Genomic DNA, 18,910 nt, shown 5'->3' with positions numbered 1-18,910 from the left:
CAAAGTTAGTCAACTTACAATGTGCATCCAAGAAGGTTAAAACCTCTCCGGTGGCCACTGAGGCTCCAAGCAATCTTGCTGTAATTAACCCCTTCCTTTCCAATTGACGAACCACTTTAACTATTTGGAATGGCTTCACGTAGTTATCTAACCCTTCCTTTAAGTAATCTGCAGGTAGAAATATTTTGTAAACATACAGTTCAATCACAACTAGTTTAATGACTGTCAGCTAGAATAAACAGTAAAGATTTAACTGCAACAGAAACATTGAACAAAGCTATTAATTCCATATGCAAAGTTATTCCTTCTTAAATACAAATACATAATAATCAAATTTATTTAAATCAATCCAACTTCAGGATATTGGTCATTGCCTTAATAGATGTAATTAGATCTTAATAAATAGTATTTCAAGATATTCACTCTAAATTGATACACTTCTTTTTTACTGTAAAACAAATAATCATCCAATAAATATTTAAACACTGACATTTCAATTGTCCTTTAATGTTGTAAATAGATTTGATTTTTGCTCACTTTTTTTTTTACACATACACTGTATAGATTTCTGTTGTGTATGTGGCTGGGTTACACAACACAGCTATAAATAAAAACGCTGGAGATGGGAGCTAAGTTAACAGGGTTCTTTACTGACTGAAACCGAACTGAACACACACATACAGATCAATACGCGCCTAATAGCTCATGCTCAATACGTGCCTAATAGCGCCTGCAATGACGTGTTACTACAACATAAAGTAGTTCCTTATTGTAATGTAGGCTCTACAGTACACTCCTCCCCTTTTATTTTAATAATGTATCAACTTTTTTTAACTGGGGCACTATGCTAAACAAATATGCTTACCCCTAACATACAAACACCTACCATTTGTTTACTTAGTAACTTAATAATATCAAATTATAACAAGCTTATTTTTTACTTTTGGTCCAAGACCCATTTATAACTCAAGTCTCTAGGGGTGACTCTGCCCACTGTGCTGTATTTCTCGAGATGATGATTATGTACCAGTGGCAACAGAGGAAATAAGTGAAGCTGTAGCAAAATTAGTCATATTTCGCAAGAGGTGTGATGCATTTTTCGTAGCTTTGGTTTCAAAAAGAAGTGGTTGGTGATCTGCTGTCTCTGCTAGTTATTCAAAAGTCGGGGCAATCCAATGACTCACAGAAAGATCAGTACTTTACCAGTAATCTTTCACCGTTTGATGAAGCAGTTGATTGAAATCTTGTTGTTCATTCCATTGTTCTTAAGCTGCTGTTAAAGTACAGTTTTGCTAATATTAAGAATTACCTGCAGTGCTATCTGTCTGAAGTTCAAAAAAAAAACAAATCTTGGTCAAGAAAATGAGACTGAACTTTATGAACTGTTTCCGAATTGTCTGGAAGATTCTATGTACGAAAAATCCCAGTTGTGCACAGTGCAAGAAAACATTGCATGCCTGGCTCAGGAGGGAGGATTCACAAGTGTGAAAATACAACAATAGAAACCTTGCAGTTTGTTGCCAGAATTCGCCTCTGTTTTGATGCTGTTTCCCAACTTCTTCGTGCAAAACAAGACACATTGGCTGAGGATTCAAAATATGTATATGCAAAAGAAAGTTCCCTGCAAAGGATTAAGTGTATGATTCTCAATGGAGGAAATGATTGGTTCAAGATTTACCTTGTGCAAAAGCTGTTCTGTTTGAATGGAATTGATTTTCTCCAAGAGCTTTTAAGGGATGACCAATTTTCATGGATCTTTCCCAAGGAAATTGTTCAGAAGATGGAGGTGCTGGTCTTTTCAGAGATTTAAGCTTATTTGAGAGTTTGCAGATCTTCCATTATCTGTTCATCTGTTAACAAGTAATTTAACTGCGCAGGTGCAGGTTTTTGTCTTTTGTTGGTAATTGGAACAGGGTCATTAGGTCTCCTCCTTAGTTTCCTAGTCATTATTGGCTTTACCTCCATAGAATCTCCTGTGAGTTCCATTGTCGGCCTCTCATTCTCAATCATCTTCTTCTTTCCTTCGAACTCAATCTTTTTATCTTCAAATTCCTTCACTGCTGCTTTCTTCTCTTTAATATAATTCCTTTCCACTTGTTCTGTCTCCAGTTGCAGAAAAAGCTCTGCATTTTGTATTCTTTCCTTGTATTGTTGATCTAGTTTCTTCATCCTTTTCTGAGACTCCTGCAAAGTGCCTTTTTGTAGCTGCTGTAGCTGTCCTTCCGGAGATGTCAATTTCTCCTGGTACATCTGCTCTTTTACTTCCAATAGTCTTCATCATCCTGCTTATTGGCAATATCTGTCTCCCTTGCATCCTCTGTATCTTCATCAGAGTCGCAGCCACGGACCCTGCGTTCGTCCTCATCGTCGAAGCTGTCTAGCTCCTCCTCGTCCTTGTGATAGTCGACAACGGGTGAGAGGAGAGCTGTGGACATCTTCCCCGCTGAGCTGCCCTCTTTTGTTGACACACCTAGTGCCTTATAGACAATAGGTGCAGGAGTAGGCCATTCGGCCCTTTGAGCCAGCACTGCCATTCACTGTGATCATGGCTGATCATCCACAATCAGTACCCCGTTCCTGCCTTCTTCCCACATCCATTGACTCCACTATCTTTAAGAGCTCTATCTAACTCTTTCTTGAAAGCATCCGGAGAATTGGCCTCCACTGCCTTCTGAGGCAGAGCATTCCACAGATCCACAACTCTCTGGGTGAAAAAGTTTTTCCTCAACTCCGTTCTAAATGGCCTACCCCTTATTCTTAAACTGTGGCCTCTGGTTCTGGACTCCCCCAACATGATCGGGATCATGTTTCCTGCCTCTAGCGTGTCCAATCCCTTAATAATCTTATATGTTTCAATCAGATCCCCTCTCATCCGTCTAAATTCCAGTGTATACTAGCCCAGTCGTTCCAATCTTTCAACATATGACAGTCCCGCCATCCCGGGAATTAACCTCGTGAACCTACGCTGTACTCGCTCAATAGCAAGAATGTCCTTCCTCAAATTTGGAGGCCAAAACTGCACACAGTACTCCAGGTGTGGTCTCACCAGGGCCCTGTACAACTGTATAGATTTCTGTTGTGTATGTGGTCGGGTTACACAACAAAGCTATAAATAAAAACGCTGGAGACGACAGCTAAGCTACCAGGGTTCTTGACTGACTGAAACCGAACTGATCAATATGCACCTAATAGCGCATTCAATGACGTGTTACTACAACATAAAGTAGTCCCTTATTATAATGTAGGCTATACAGTACACTCCTCCCCTTTTATTTTAATATCAACTTATTTTGCTGGGGCACTACACTAAACAAATATGTTTATCCCTAACATACAAACGCCTACCATTTGTTTACTTAGTAACTTAATAATATCAAATTATAACAAAGTAATGTAATAATATCAAATTATAACAAGCTTTTTTTTAACTTTTGGTCTAAGACCCATTTATAATTCTAGTCTCTGGGGGGTGACTCTGCCCCCCGTGCCCTATTTCTCTAGATGATGATTATGTACCAGCGGCAACAGAAGAAATAAGTGAAGCTGTAGCAAAATTAGTCATATTTCGCAAGATGTGTAATGCATTTTTCATACAATTGTATTTGTATTTAAGAAGGAATAACTTTGCACATGGAATTAAACTGCATCTGCCATGCATCTGCCCACTCACCCAATCTGTCCAAGTCACCCTGCATTCTCATAACATCCTCCTCACATTTCACACTGCCACCTAGCTTTGTGTCATCTGCAAATTTGCTAGTTACTTGCACACTTGCGCTGAATGTACATCTGAAGGAATTCTCCCTCCTGAGCCAGGTACACAATCTTTTCTTGCACTGTGCACAACTGGGATTTTTCATACATAGAATCTCCAGACAATTCTGAAACAGTGCATAGAGTTCAGTCTCATTTTCTTGACCAAGATTTGTTTTTTTTTAAAACCTCTCAAAATTATGTGTTTTTTTTAAAAAGGATATACAGGAAGATTGGTAGTTTTCAATATGTAGAATAGCAACTCCAGTTTTATGCTTAGAATATGAAGCTAAGTATTTGCATCTAGCACCAGAGAGTATTGGAGAGATCACCTGTTCTTGTTAAAGTATCACACAGAAGGTTGTCATGCATCCCTTAGTCTGTTCCTGACCACTACAGCCGCATATTTGGGAAGTTCTCTATCACAACCAAAGCTGTTGGTTGATTCTCTGAGAACTGTTAACTAAAGTTACCACAGACCTGTCACTGCACAAGAAGATAAATGAAAATATTGATAATAAAGCTCAAACTCACCATCTGTACTTGCATCATCAACCAGAATTATCTCTTTTAAAAACATAGCAGGCGAGGTATGCATTACACTGAAAACAGTCCTGAGCAGCGTGGACCAAGCTTCATTGTGGAACACTATAATTACACTTGTAGTGGGCAAGGAAGGGCATCTCTTAAACTTCTGTTCAATGCATCTAGAGTTGAAATTCAAGAGAAGTTAAAGTCGAAGGACCTTCATCCACTTAACCCTTCCCTTCTGCACACAATTGAAACTCAGGATAAATAGCAAACATTTCATCATGAACACCAGAGATGCTGCTTGAAATCCAGAGCAACACACTCCCCAACTCCCCACCCACCTGGTTTCACCTATCTGCCAGTTTATGCTCCTCCCCACCCACCCCACCCCCCCCAACTTCTTATTCTGGCTTCCTCACCCCTTCCTTTCCAGTTCCAATTAACAGTATCAGCCCGAAATGTTTTCTCTTTATTCTTTCCATAGATCCTGCCCGACCTGCTGAGTTCCTCCAGCATCTTGTCTGTGTTGCTTAATATCTCATCCCTAATTTAGGGCATCTGGCTTGAAGAAAATAATACAAATGTGACCTACATTTTATAACCATAGGAAAATTATTCTGCATGTTTCCAAAAAGCTCAGTAAGCATTTTGATCTAATGTGGTGTACGCACAATAACTTTGAGCAACAATTCTGAATTATTCATAATTGTGGGAGGAGAATGAAACATCCGTTTGCTTATTTGCACTACTGCAAATATTTCCACATTGCAAACAGCAGTCCCAAAACTGAAACTCGATTATTGTAACATCAGAAATCACTTACATACAAGTGTTTAGCAATTTAGATTAAAGGCCCAAATTTAGATTGAATTAGAGAATTGTTACAACGTGGAAGGAGGTTACCTGACCTATTGAGCCCACGCCAACCTTCTACAAAACCTAAATGGCCGACACAAAAGCCCCATATTTTGATCGATGGTCCGGAATGTGATACATTAACCGTTCCTCTTTTCACACATCCTGCTCACCTGCATCTTTCGTATTTATTTCAGTTTTCAAGTATCTGAACTATTTTTTAGGGTTCCCATTCACCTGGCCCCCCACCCCTACATAGCTCCACAATTCTTCGTGCAACAAATTCTATATTGTATTTATGTCTTAAAGCGATACATCAGCCTTTATTAACTTTCAGGCAGCAAATACCAGACTGTGACTTTGAACTCTGCTCAAAGCCTTCCACCAACAGCAATGAGTACTCTTTCTCTACCCTGCCTAGATCCCTCATGATAATGAATGTATCAAATCGCACCTTCAAATTTTTGTACTTCATGAGAACTTTATCTATCCACGTAACTGAATTCTAAACTCAGAGGCTCCAATCTGACCAATTTCCTAATAAATCTTCTCCATACCTTCTCCTGCCTTCTTTACATACTCCACATGTACTACCCAGAACCAGGCACAATGTTTGACTGAGGTCCAACATAATGATTACCTTATTTTGTATTCCTGATATCAAGTCCAGAATGTCATAATCTTCTTTGAAAACAAGATCCCCCACTGATCCTCCCTTCACAGATCAATGCGTGTATAGGTCTTAGTTTTCACATCCCTTTCAGAATTCTTCTATTTTAGATTAAATAAAATTTCTTAATTTGTACCAATTGCAATAATTCGTACAGGATTGCCAAAGGTTAATTTGCAGGTTGAGTCGGCGATGAGGAAGGCAAATGCAATGTTAGCATTCATTTCAAAAGGACCAGAGTATAAAAGGGAGGATGTAAAGTTGAGTCTTTACAAAGCACTAGAGGGGCCTCACTTGAAGTATTGTGAGCAGTTTTGGGCCCTTTATCTGAGAAAGGATGTTTTGTCATTGGAGAGGGTTCAAAGGAGGTTCACGAAAGTGATTCTAAGATTGAAAGGCTTATCATATGAGGAGTGTTTGATGGCTCTGGGCCTGTACTCACTGGAATTCAGAAGAATGAGGGGGGATCTCATTGAAACCTATTGAATATTGAAAGGCCACAATAGGATTTTCCCTATGGTGGGGGAGTCTAAGACCAGAGGACACAATCTCAGAATAGAGGGATGTCCATTTAGAACAGATATGAGGATGAACTTCTTTATCTAGGGAGTGGTGAAACTGTGGAATTTGTTGCCACAGGCAGTTGTGGAGGCCAAGTCATTGGGTATAAGGTGGAGGTTAATAGATTCTTGATGAGTCAGACCATGAAGGGATACCGGGAGAAGGCAGGAGATTGGGGCTGAGAGGGATATGGATCAGCCATGATGAAATGGCAGAGCAGACTTGATGGGCCAAATGGCCTAATTTTGCTCTTATGGTCTAAAATGCTTTTATATTCACACTTCATGTACATACCTTCACAGCCTTATTGTAGAATCTAGAATCAGAATAACATTTACGTTTTAAGTTATTAATACCAATAAGACTGAAATAATCCCCTGAATATAAATCACAAAGTAAGCATACTCAGGTGGCCGTGTGTCAGGTCCAAGATCTCTACGTAAAGAAATTCGGTCACTTGCAAAAACATTGAAGCAGTGTTTCTCATTCCCTTTATCTTTTTCCTTCTGTTCCTCTGGAGACAGGTTATCAGTGAGATACGGTTTCCCTCCAGCTCCAGGGGCATTGGGATCCTGAGGGGGTCGCTCCATGAAGGGTTTCAGTTCTGCTGCTGTATAATATCCAGGCAAACAGGATTTTTTGAGGTCTGAAGACTCTTGCTCTCTGATAGGGGCTCCTATCTGCAATTTTGGAATTGCATCTTTTAAATTGTTCACTGCTCCCATCATCATGTGCAGCATTTTGTCTTTTTTCACAACCATTTCTTTCAACCATGGCTCTTGTGTAGTGCTCCCAACTACTTCCCTATGCATCAGAAATAAAAACGTAACAAACACAAGGGCTACGAGAATGAGTTTCCAATGCAAGAAACGTCGTTTCAAAAGCCTTCGAATGGCAGGCATCTTTATTTTTAAAATCCGCTCCAGAGATGTAGCCTCCAATTTCAGATGAATATCCAGCTTCCTGGAGGAAGAGACCACAAAAATACTCATGAAGTGTTAAAATCTTAAAATCTGAAAAATAAAAAGTCAAATCATTGTTACAAACACAACGGAATCTGCAGATGCTGGAAATCCAAAGCAACATACAGAGTGCTGGAGGAACTCAGCCGGTCAAGCAGCATCTATGGAAAAGAGTAAACAGTCGATGTTTCAGGACTGATGAAGGGTCTCGGCCTGAAACATCGACTGTTTACTCTTTTCCATACATGCCAGACATCCCACTTCTCCCGGAAGTTCCGGGAGTCTCCCGCATATTAATAGTGGCTCCCTGATGCCCGCAAATTATATACAATGTCCCGGAAATTGAATTTTTTCAGAGCAAGCGTGAGAGAACGCGCAAGGAGCGAGCGAGCGCAAGAGCAAGAAAGCTAGCGTGAGAGCGAGAGAAAGCGCAAGAGCAAGAAAGCAAGCGCGAGTGAGAGTGACCATGAGAGAGAGAGAGCGAGAAAGCAAACGCACGAGAGTGAGAGCAAGCATGAGAGAGAGCGCGCGCAAGAGAGAGAGCGAGAGCGAGAAAGCAAGTGCTAGAGAGACCAGGAGCAAGAGAGCGTGCGCACGAGAGAGAGAGAGAGCGAGATCAAGAGTGTTTCAAAAAAAGAAGATATGAAACGTACGTCACCCCAGACTACACTAAGGTGTACCCCTGCCTAATAGGGGTGAAAAATAATGACAGTGTTGCTCGCTGCACTGTTTGCAACAGTGACTTTTCTATTGCCCATGGTGGGTTAAGACTGTAAAAGACATGTTGAGGTGAGTTTAACAGGTGTCATTCGTTCATTAGCATAGCTAATGTTATTTAAACTAGCTGGCTAGCTGCTAAGTAGCTACTCTATTGCAGACATCCCACCTCTCCTGGGAGTCTCCCGCAAATTGATGGTGCTACCTCCGTGAAGTGAGTTTTTGCAGGGTGGAATGTCTGAGATGCTGCCCGGCCTGCTGAGTTCCTCCAGCATTTTGCATGTCCAATCATTGTTAAACAAGTTAATAACATTACCAAATGCTGGAAAATTCCTCAAGATCGAAATACAAGCTACACATGCTGGGAATTCACCAGCAAGACAAAATGACGAAGCCTCTTAAGCAACCCATCATGATCTGCAATGAGGGAAACAGAGAGCTGCACATTCAAAAACTAGGTCACTCAGAGCTAAAGGACAGATAACCACAGTGGCAGGATGATATAAAGGGAAGTAGTTTTACATTGCTCCTTCACCATTCAATGTTGCCCTATTTGCAAGCGAAAAATTTCTAATTTTTTTTGACAGTGCCAGTGACAAAGCTCCTCTATAAATCATATATTTAAGAAGGATTCAATGTCAGTACATTATACAAGAGTAAGCACTTGGAAAGTGCAAACATACACTTATCCCCAGCCACTCCCAGGTATCACAACAGAATTTCTGGGTTAACATTTGAACAACATGACTCATGTCCTATGTGTACACAGGTTAAAATCTTACGATTATTTATTCTAGGGCTCCTATTCACACATTAATCGTAGTGTTGAGAAACACCAATGTAAATGCAATGCCATTCATTATTTTAGATTCCAGAAGGTACAACTCCTTTAAACTAACTTGAAATAATACACCTAAATAGCAGTGCAGAAATAGACCTAACAAAGCAAGGTCGGGTTTTCGTTCATTGTGTATTGCTTTGATTAAGACCAAAAAAAAATTAAAAAGAGATTACTACAGCCTGCAGTTCAAGAACTCCTATACTTTGATTACTGAGTTAATTAGAGGTTCAACCGCCCAATTTTTCATTCATCCTATAATTGAATGGAAAAATATTCACTTGCTGAGGGAAGGAAGAAAAATCTAATGGGGTACATCAAGCAAAATGATTTTTAGATCAACAAGCAAACAGATAGCAAGGCCCAGATTTCAAGTATGTACTGCTCTTCAGAGATGATAGCTCTATGTGCAAGATCCTTTGATGTTCAATTTTGTATTTTTCCATTATTCCTTCCTTCCTTCCTGTCATTCCTGCCTGTGGCCATCAAACTTTACAACTCCTCCCTTGGAGGGTCAGACATCCTGAGCAAATAGGCTGGTCCTGGACTTATTTCCTGGCATAATTTACATATTACTATTTAACTATTTATGGTTTTATTACTATTTATTATTTATCGTGCAACTGTAACGAAAACCAATTTCCCCTGGGATCAATAAAGTATGACTACTATGACTATTTCAAGATACTTTTTTTAGTTCTGTTGTGTATTTAATATTTGAGTAATATTGTAAATACATTGTCTGATATATTCTTTGTTCATTTGAATCATTCATGATGGGTTACATGCAGAAGTATGGGAATGGCATACATCATTACACCACCATCATTAAATGATTATACGTCATAAGTGCATGCCTCACTAAAAGTAAAATGAAATTTACAAACATCTCTCAGGTTCCCTTCTTTTTCTTTCGATTAGTTTTTGTGTTTTGGAGTTACAAAGCATAACAAATCAACAGGAATATAACAGAGAGCAAACACAATACAAGTCAATAGTTCACACATTCCCATTTCTGCACACCACCCACATGATCTAGACATAGCAGGTTGATGCAAAGTTTCAAAAACAAAGTTTGTTCATTACATAAAAGAAAAAAAAAGCTTCAAACTGCTTAAATACAGTTGACATTGTATTTTCAGGAATTTATTCCATAGCAGGGATGACGACAGAACAACAATGACTGGAGTTTCTGGGAGAAATGTGGAAGGTGTAGGAAACGTACATTCTAAAGTCATCGTAATATTCTAAAGGCAGGCTGCTGCATCAGTGGCTGATAAGGGAAGTCAAAAACAACATAAAAGCAAAAGAGGGTACATAATAGAACAAAAATTAGTGGGAAGTTAGAGCATTGGGAAGCTTTTAAAAACCAACAGAAGGCAACTAATGAAGCCGTAAGTAGGGAAGAGATGAAATAGGAAGGTAAGCTGCCAATAAAATCAAAGAAGATACCAATAGTTTTTTTTTAAAATACAGTATATAACAAGTAAAAAAGAGGCAAGAGTAGATATCAGACTGCTGGAAAACAACACTGGAGAGGTAGTGACAGGGGATAAGTAAATGGTGGAAGAATTAAATAAGTATTTTGCATCAGTCTTCACTGTGGAAGACACTAGCAGTATGCTGGAATTTCAAGAGTGTCAGGGAGTAGAATTGAGTGCATTTGCTATTACTATACTAGGGAGATGGTGCTTGTGAAGCTGAAAGGTGGATAAGTCACCTGGGCCAGATGGTGTACACCCCAGGGTTCTGAAGAGATTGTGGAGGCATTAGTAATGATCTTTCAAGAATCACTAAATTCTGGAATGGCTCCAGAAGACTGGAAAATTGCAAATGTCACTCCAAACCCTTCAAGAAGGGAGGGAGGCACAAGAAAGGAAATTATAGGCCAGTTAGTCTGACGTCAGATGTCGGAGTTGATTGTTAAGGATGAGGTCTCAGGGTACTTGTGGGGGGGGGGGGAAGAAACATGATAAAATGGGTTTTAGTCAGCATGGCTTCCTTAAGGGAAAATCTTGCCTGACAAATGTGTAGAAATTCTTTGATGAGATAACAAGCAGGACAGACAAAGGAGAACCAATTCATGTTGCGTTCTTGGATTTTCAGAAGGCTTTTGACAAGGTGCCACACGTGATAGTACCAAGGTGCCATGGTATTATTGGAAAGATACCAGCATATATAGAAAATGGGATGATTGGCAGGAGGCAAAGATTGGGAGTAAAGGGAGCGTTTTCTGATTGGCTGCTGGTGACTTGTGGTGTTCCACAGGGGTTGGTGTTGAGACCACTTCATTTTACGTTGTATGTCAATGATTTGGATGACAGAATTGACGGCTTTGTGGTGAAGCTTGCAGTCAATACAAAGATAGGTGGTGGGGCAGGTAGTGTCGAGGAAACAGGAAGTCTGCTGAAGGGCTTAGACAGGTAGGGAGAACGGGCAAAGTGACAGATGGAATACAGTATTCGGAAGTATATAATCATGCACTTTGGTAGAAAGAACAAAAACATAGACTATTGACTAAGCAGGCAGAAAATTCAAAAATACGAGCTGCAAAAGGACTTGGGAGTCCTTGTGCAGGATTTCCTCAAATTGAGGCAGTGGTGAGGGAAGGCAAGTGCAATGTTAGCATTCACTTTGAGAGGACTAGACTATAAAGGCAAGGACGTAATGCCAAGACTTTACAAGGCACTGGTGAGACCTCATTTGGAGTATTGAGAGAAATTTTGAGCCCCATATCTAAGAAATAGTATTAGAGAGGGTTCAGAGGATATTCACAAGATTACAGAAATGAAAAGGAAATCATACAAAGAGTGTTTGATGCCTCTGGACCTGTTTTCACTGGAATTTAGAAGAATGAGGGGAGATCTCATTGAAACCTATCAAAACCATAGAAAGGACTTGATAGAGTGGAGTTAATGTGGTGGAGTCAAGAACAGAGGACACAGCCTCAGAATAGAGGGATGTCGAATTAGGAGGAATTTATTTATCCAGATGATGGTGAATCTCTGAAATATGTTACCACAGGTGGTTGTGGAGGCCAGGTCATTGGGTGTAAAATTAAGGCATTGTTTGATATGTTCTTGCTTAGTCAGGGCATGAAAGGTTACAGGGATAAGTCAATAGAATGGTGTTGAGATGGAAAATGGATCAGCATTACTCATATGGCACGGCAGAGTCAATGGACCAAATGGCCTAATTCTGTTCCTCTCTATTACGGTCTAATGTATTCTGCCAGGATACCCACCCAAAACCTATATCACATAGAACACAGAACATAGTACATTACAGGCCCTTCGGCCCACAATGTTGTGCCAACCCTCTTAATTAATTTATCTCTTTCCTAATTTCCTCTAAATTAAAACATTAAAAACATTATGTCTGCAGTACACATTGTATTTCAAACAAATTTGCTTTAAGGAAATATTCTCTCAAAAATTGTAAAAAAAAATTCTGTATTTCCTACTAACCATAGTGAAACGGGAATATTAATGATTACACACTGATCAATATTAGCAACAATCCTAATGCATTGTGCCACAGGCCAATTGTCTTAGATTACACTAGAGCCTGCCAGTGAATCAGAGTACAACACATTATAACGTTTATAGGAGTTGATTCTATAAAAGATGTTCTTCCTTTATTATTTGTTGAAACTTTGCAAACTGGAATGTCGGTTTAATGTGCAAGTCCACTTTGACAGAAGGAAATCAATTAAGCCTAGTACATCTTAACGAGGAACTCCTGCTGTGACATCCGGGGCTAGGATAACTGCAACCCCAACCCCCCACTCCACAGTAACAATCATGACTCCAGCAACAATGAGTTATGGGAGTTCACCTTCAATTCCAATTACTTTACTTCTTTCACGCCAAGGTGCGCCAGCTACCGCCTTGATGGCTTCCTTGATGTGGAGTTACAGTCCACTTAATCACTTTTAACATCCGAATCCTAACTATGATGCAAACGCAGATTAACAGAATGTTGGACCTGCTTTTGACTGTAAGGACACGTCTTGTGAGGGTACACACGTGTGTGTGTGTGTGTGTGTATTCTCTCACAAAAACTTCTTTCTATTTAAAAAAAAGTGGTAAAAATCAGCTTACCCAATGTGCTGAATTCTGGCGATGCCGCATTAGTTTGAGGTTGATGAGTGGTAAACCACGACAGAAATCCCGAGTCCAGTCTCGCTCTCTGGGTAATCGGATTTAGAATCAGCTCGGATTCTGGAGCAGCTCTTCAAAGATACGCCGGGCATTGGAGCTCCTGGAATCAGTCGTGCGAAAGTCATCAACTCGCCGGTAACGGAGGGCGGCTCCCCGGCCACGGCTGCATTGACAGCGGTCGCTTCACCAACTTTCGGCACAAACTTCCGCCTCGTTGGAAACAGGTGTGGACGTCCAGGTGGGCGCGGGTGCGAGTGCGCATGCCCAGTCCCGGAACTCCAGGTGCCGCTCGCTCGTCCCCGTGCAGGAGATTTAAAGGGGTCGCGCCTTCAGGCCACGCGGCGCAAACAGAAGAGAGGAAACTGTGGACCAGGTTAAGGCTGGGGCACTGTGCATTAAACAAAACACTGAAAATGATAGGGAAACACCAGACAGGATTGTGTGAGGAATGTCAGGAAGAGGAGTCAGTAGAACATGTAGTTTTATGTTGCAGGAAGTATGGGATACAGAGAGAGATGATGAGAAATAAATTAAGGGAGTTGGGGATGCAGGAATTCACATTAAAAGGGTTGCTGGGCATGAGTGAGAGAGCACAAGTCCGAGTATTTTTAGCGTTTTTAAGGGGTACAGGGGTTTTTTATAGAATATGACGAATAAACAGGAATAGGATACTAGGATGGTCAAAGATGGGAGGGTAAAGTGTAGGTTTGTATATATATATGTGTGTGTACGCGCGCGCGATTGGGTGAAAGGATTTAGAATGTATGTCTAGTGCACATTCTGGAGCAGAGGGTGGTGGTAATGCACCATTAAGCTGGATGCCAACTGCCGTAAAACAAGATACAGACAGACAGGCCACGCAGCACAATCGCGCCCGAAGTTACCCACCCGCGCGTTTGCACCACACAAGTGGCTCCACATGAAAGTGGCTAATATCAATATTTAAGAAAATAGGTTGGGCAGCTTCTGAAGGGAGACATCAAAGACCGTGATAGAGAACAAGAATCGGGTTTATCACCAGCATATGGCGTGAAGTTTGTTGTCTTTGCGGTAGCAGTACATTATAATAGAGAAAAAACTAAATTACAGTAAATATATATATTATAGTTAAATAAGTAGTGCAAAAATAGCAATAAAAAGCAACACACATCAAAGTTGCTGGTGAACGCAGCAGGCCAGGCAGCATCTCTAGGAAGAGGTGCAGTCGACGTTTCAGGCTGAGACCCTTCGTCAGGACTAACTGAAGGAAGAGTGAGTAAGGGATTTGAAAGGGGGAGGGGGAGGGGGAGATCCAAAATGATAGGAGAAGACAGGAGGGGGAGGGATGGAGCCAAGAGCTGGACAGGTGATAGGCAAAAGGGATACGAGAGGATCATGGGACAGGAGGTCCAGGAAGAAAGACAAGGGGGGGGACCCAGAGGATGGGCAAGAGGTATATTCAGAGGGACAGAGGGAGAAAAAGGAGAGAGAGAGAAAGAATGTGTGTATATAAATAACGGATGGGGTACGAGGGGGAGGTGGGGCATCAGCGGAAGTTAGAGAAGTTGATGTTCATGCCATCAGGTTGGAGGCTACCCAGACGGAATTTAAGGTGTTATTCCTCCAACCTGAGTGTGGGGGAGGCCATGGATAGACATATCAGAATGGGGATGGGACCTGGAATTAAAATGTGTGGCCACTGGGAGATCCTGCTTTCTCTGGCGGACAGAGCGTAGGTGTTCAGCAAAACAACCTCCCAGTCTGTGTCGGGTCTCGCCAATATATAGAAGGCCACATCGGGAGCACCGGACACAGTATATCACCCCAGCCAACTCACGGGTGAAGTGTCGCCTCACCTGGAAGGACTGTCTGGGGCCCTGAATGGTGGTGAGGGAGGAAGTGTAAGGGCATATGTAGCACTTGTTCCGCTTACAAGGATAAGAGCCAGGAGGGAGATCAGTGGGGAGGGATGAGGGGGACGAATAGACAAGGGAGTTGCGTAGGGAGTGATCCCTGTGGAATGCAGAGAGAGGGGGGAGGGAAAGATGTGCTTAGTGGTGGGATCCCGTTGGAGGTGGCAGAAGTTACGGAGAATTATATGTTGGACCCGGAGGTTGGTGGGGTGGTAGGTGAGGACCAGGGGAACCCTATTCCTAGTGGGGTGGCGGGAGGATGGAGTGAGAGCAGATGTGCGTGAAATGAGGGAGATGGGTTTGACAGCAGAGTTGATGGTGGAGGAAGGAAAGACCGTTTCTTTAAAAAAGGACATCTCCCTCGTCCTGGAATGAAAAGCCTCATCCTGAGAGCACATAAAAGTAGTGAGTTGTTCATGGGTTCAATGTCCATTGTCCACTCAGAAATCTGATGGCAGAGGGAAGGAGCTGTTCCTGAATCGCTGAATGTGTGCCTTCAGGCTTCAGTAACTCCGTTCTGATGGTATCAATGAGAAGAGGGCATGACTTGGGCAGGTAATGGGAGTCCTTAATGATGGATACCGCAATCCCCCTCCCCCCACCATACCAGAGGGTGATGCAGCCAGTTAGAATGCGCTCCATAGTTCATCTGTAGAAATTTGCTAGTATCTTTGGTGACATACCAAATCCTCTCAAACTCCTAAGGAAATATAGCCGTTCTCATGCCTTCTCTGTAGCTGCATCAATATGTAGGGTCCTGGTTAGATCCTCTGAGATATTGACACCCAGTTACTTGAAGTTGCTCACTCCTTCCACTTCTGATCCCTCTATGAGGACGGGTGTGTGTTCCCTCATCTTACCCTTTCTGAAGTCCACAATCAGTTCTTTGGCTTTACTGATGTTACACCACTCATCTAGCTGATAAATCTCAATCCCATACACCCTCTTGTCACCATCTGAAATTCTGCGAACAATAGTTGTACAGTATCACCAGCAAAGTTATAGATGGCATTTGTGTGCCTAACTATGAAGTCATGGGTGTAGAGAGAGTAGAGTAGTGTACAAAGCACACAATCCTGAGGGGCACCAGTGCTGATTGTCAGCAAGGTGGAGATGTCATTTCCAATCTGCACAGATTGTGGTCTTTCGAGACAATGATCGCAGGGTCACTGGGTACTGCAGGGATCCTGATAGCTCTAGTTTTATTCTCCCTTTCAAAGCGCGCACAAATGAGTTTGTCAGAAGTTCAAAACAGAAGCTGATCATATGAAAAGAGAGTAATTTGCAGGGCTCTGGGACAGGTCAAGATGGTTTGCTGCAATAGGAGCTAACAATAATCTGATAATTACATAAAATGGGGAAAATAGGTAAGCAAATTAATAGTAAGTGATCTTTAAGGTACAGAAACAGAGAGAGGAAAAAAATGGAAGGTCTGAGGTGAGGTAAATTGCAGGGGAGAGTAATTAACGAAGGCGTTGAAGGTAAAAGGAGGAGGCTATAGGTATCACTATGAATTTCTGGAATACCTGGTCCAATTTAATGCTAAACCAATTTGCTAGCAAATACATAAGTTCTAGCAAATACGTAAGTTCTGCAAGGTTGTAGTAAGTACCTTTATGCATTGCAGCCAATAAGTTCTATTCAAAAGGTTCAAAGGAACATCGAAACAAGCCTGATGCATTTTGGAAACCAGTCCTGTGGACTGATGAATTTAAAATAGAACTTTTTGGCCGCAATGAGCAAAGGTATGTTTGGAGAAAAAAGGGTGCAGAATTTCATGAAAAGAACCCCTCTCCAACTGTTAAACATGGGGGTGGATCGATCATACTTTGGGCTTGTATTGCAGCCAGTGGCATAGGGAACATTTACTGGTAGAGGGAAGAATGAATTCAATGAAATACCAGCAAATTCTGGAAGGAAACATCACACCGTCTGTAAAAAAGCCGAAGATGAAAAGAGGATGGCTTCTACAACAGGATAATGATCCTAAACACACCTCAAAATCCACAATGGACTACCTCAAGAGGCGCAAGCTGAAGGTTTTGCCATGGCCCTCACAGTCCCCCGACCTAAACATCATCGAAAATCTGTGGATAGACCTCAAAAGAGCAGTGCATGCAAGACGGCCCAAGAATCTCACAGAACTAGAAGCCTTTTGCAAGGAAGAATGGGCGAAAATGCCCCAAACAAGAATTGAAAGACTCTTAGCTGGCTACAGAAAGCGTTTACAAGCTGTGATACTTGCCAAAGGGGGTGTTACTAAGTACTGACCATGCAGGATGCCCAAACTTTTGCTTCGGGCCCTTTTCCTTTTTTTGTTACCTTGAAATTGTAAAAAATGGAAATAAAAAAGTTTTTTGCTTAAAATATTAAAGAACTGTGTCATTTTTAACTTTATGCCGTTTGGAAATCAGTTCATCTTTTACTTGCTTAACTATTCACAGTAACAGAAATTTTGACCAGGGGTGCCCAAACTTTTGCATACCACTGTATATTGCTAATGGTAACATATATTTTTGTATTGCATTGTACCGCTGCTGCAAAGCAATAATTTTCACAACATATGTCACTGATAATAAACACGATTCTGATTTTGATTCTCATGAAACCCTAACTGGGAACGAGACTGGTTTAGGAGAATGGCCAGTGAAACCAGCAGCGGCAGGGCTAATGATGTGGACTGAAGACCGTTTATTTGATTTCAACAATTAAGAAACAAAAATATGACACAGCAGCAGATGTTCCACGTGTAAAGTTTTGACATCAAGAACCGGAAGCTGGTGTTAAGAAACTGATGTGGTGCCAATTTAATATTTAAAATCACTTGGCAGTGCAATTAAGCTGAGTTTATTCTGGAGGATAAATTTGCACAGGTTCAGTAGCAGATAGGAATTCTGATGTCAAAGTTTGTCAGTAAAATAGTTGTTGCTAAGAACGTATTGGTAAGAGTGCACAGAGCTGGGGTCTCCATGCAGGGGTGGAGCCTTTGCCCAGGTGAATCAGCAATCTTAACTTTTTGGCAAATGAGGGGTGATCAAAACGGAGCTGCAGAGGAGAGAAGCTCGGTAGGAAGCTCACTGTCCAGGAACAATTTTGTGAAAGCAAGCTTGGATTTACTTTGACTTTTTCTAAACCTGAAACTGTAATGTATGGATCTATTTCTTTTAGAGCAATGACCACCCCCCCCCCCCCGCCGTAGCACTACATATTGATCTGCTGTCTGCGCATGCACGTTGCAATGTGAATACACCAGTTAATGCCATCTCCCACGTCCATGCTTTTATTTATTATGTATATAGTTGTGCTCAGACACAATAGGATGCTGACGAGGATGGGATCTGAATGTCAGAAAATATCACAAACTGCATCAACAGATCAGAATCAGAATCAGGTTTATTATCATTGGCATGTGTCATGAAATTTGTTAACTTAGCGGCAGCAGTTCAATGCAATACATAATATAGAAGAAAATAAATAAACTACAGTATATGTATATTGACTAGATTAAAAATCGTGCAGAAACAGAAATAATATATATTAAAAAAGTAAGGTAGTGTTCACCGGTTCAATGTCCATTTAGGAATCAGATGGCAGAGGGGAAGAAGCTGTTCCTGAATCAGTGAGTGTGTGCCTTCAGGCTTCTGTATCTCCTACCTGATGGTAACAGTGAGAAAAGGGCATGCCCTGGGTGCTGAAGGTCCTTAATAATGGACGCTGCCTTTCTGAGACACCGCTCCCTGAAGATGTCCTGGGTACTTTGTAGGTTAGTACCCAAGATGGAGCTGACTAGATTTACAACCTTCTGCAGCTTCTTTCTGTCCTGTGCAGTAGCCCCTCCATACCAGACAGTGGTTACACATATTACTGGTTGCTTTCTAAAGAGGGAGGGACATGAACTCCACTTTCCTGTGGTTAACACCTAGCCACAGTCAAGGTTATAGAGAGAGTAGAGCAGTGGGCTAAGCACA

General features: G+C 41.4%; 1 protein-coding gene across 1 annotated transcript in view; it reads right to left on the bottom strand.

Annotated features, from left to right (window-relative positions):
* Nucleotides 1-13,289, bottom strand: part of galnt3 (UDP-N-acetyl-alpha-D-galactosamine:polypeptide N-acetylgalactosaminyltransferase 3 (GalNAc-T3)) — a 45,001-nt gene extending 31,712 nt beyond the window's left edge. The window contains exons 1-4 of the mRNA XM_063050146.1: nucleotides 12,991-13,289; nucleotides 6,776-7,333; nucleotides 4,288-4,460; nucleotides 19-168 (exon numbers count right to left, since the gene is read on the bottom strand). Of these exons, the coding sequence (XP_062906216.1) occupies nucleotides 19-168; nucleotides 4,288-4,460; nucleotides 6,776-7,272 (820 nt within the window). The 5' untranslated portion in view covers nucleotides 7,273-7,333; nucleotides 12,991-13,289. The remainder of the gene's footprint in view (nucleotides 1-18; nucleotides 169-4,287; nucleotides 4,461-6,775; nucleotides 7,334-12,990) is intronic.
* Nucleotides 13,290-18,910: the final 5,621 nt, after the last annotated feature.

The sequence above is a fragment of the Mobula hypostoma genome, chromosome 6 (assembly GCF_963921235.1).
Source record: "Mobula hypostoma chromosome 6, sMobHyp1.1, whole genome shotgun sequence".
NCBI classification, from domain to species: Eukaryota; Metazoa; Chordata; class Chondrichthyes; order Myliobatiformes; family Myliobatidae; genus Mobula; species Mobula hypostoma.
This window is presented reverse-complemented; position numbering and strand designations above follow the sequence as displayed.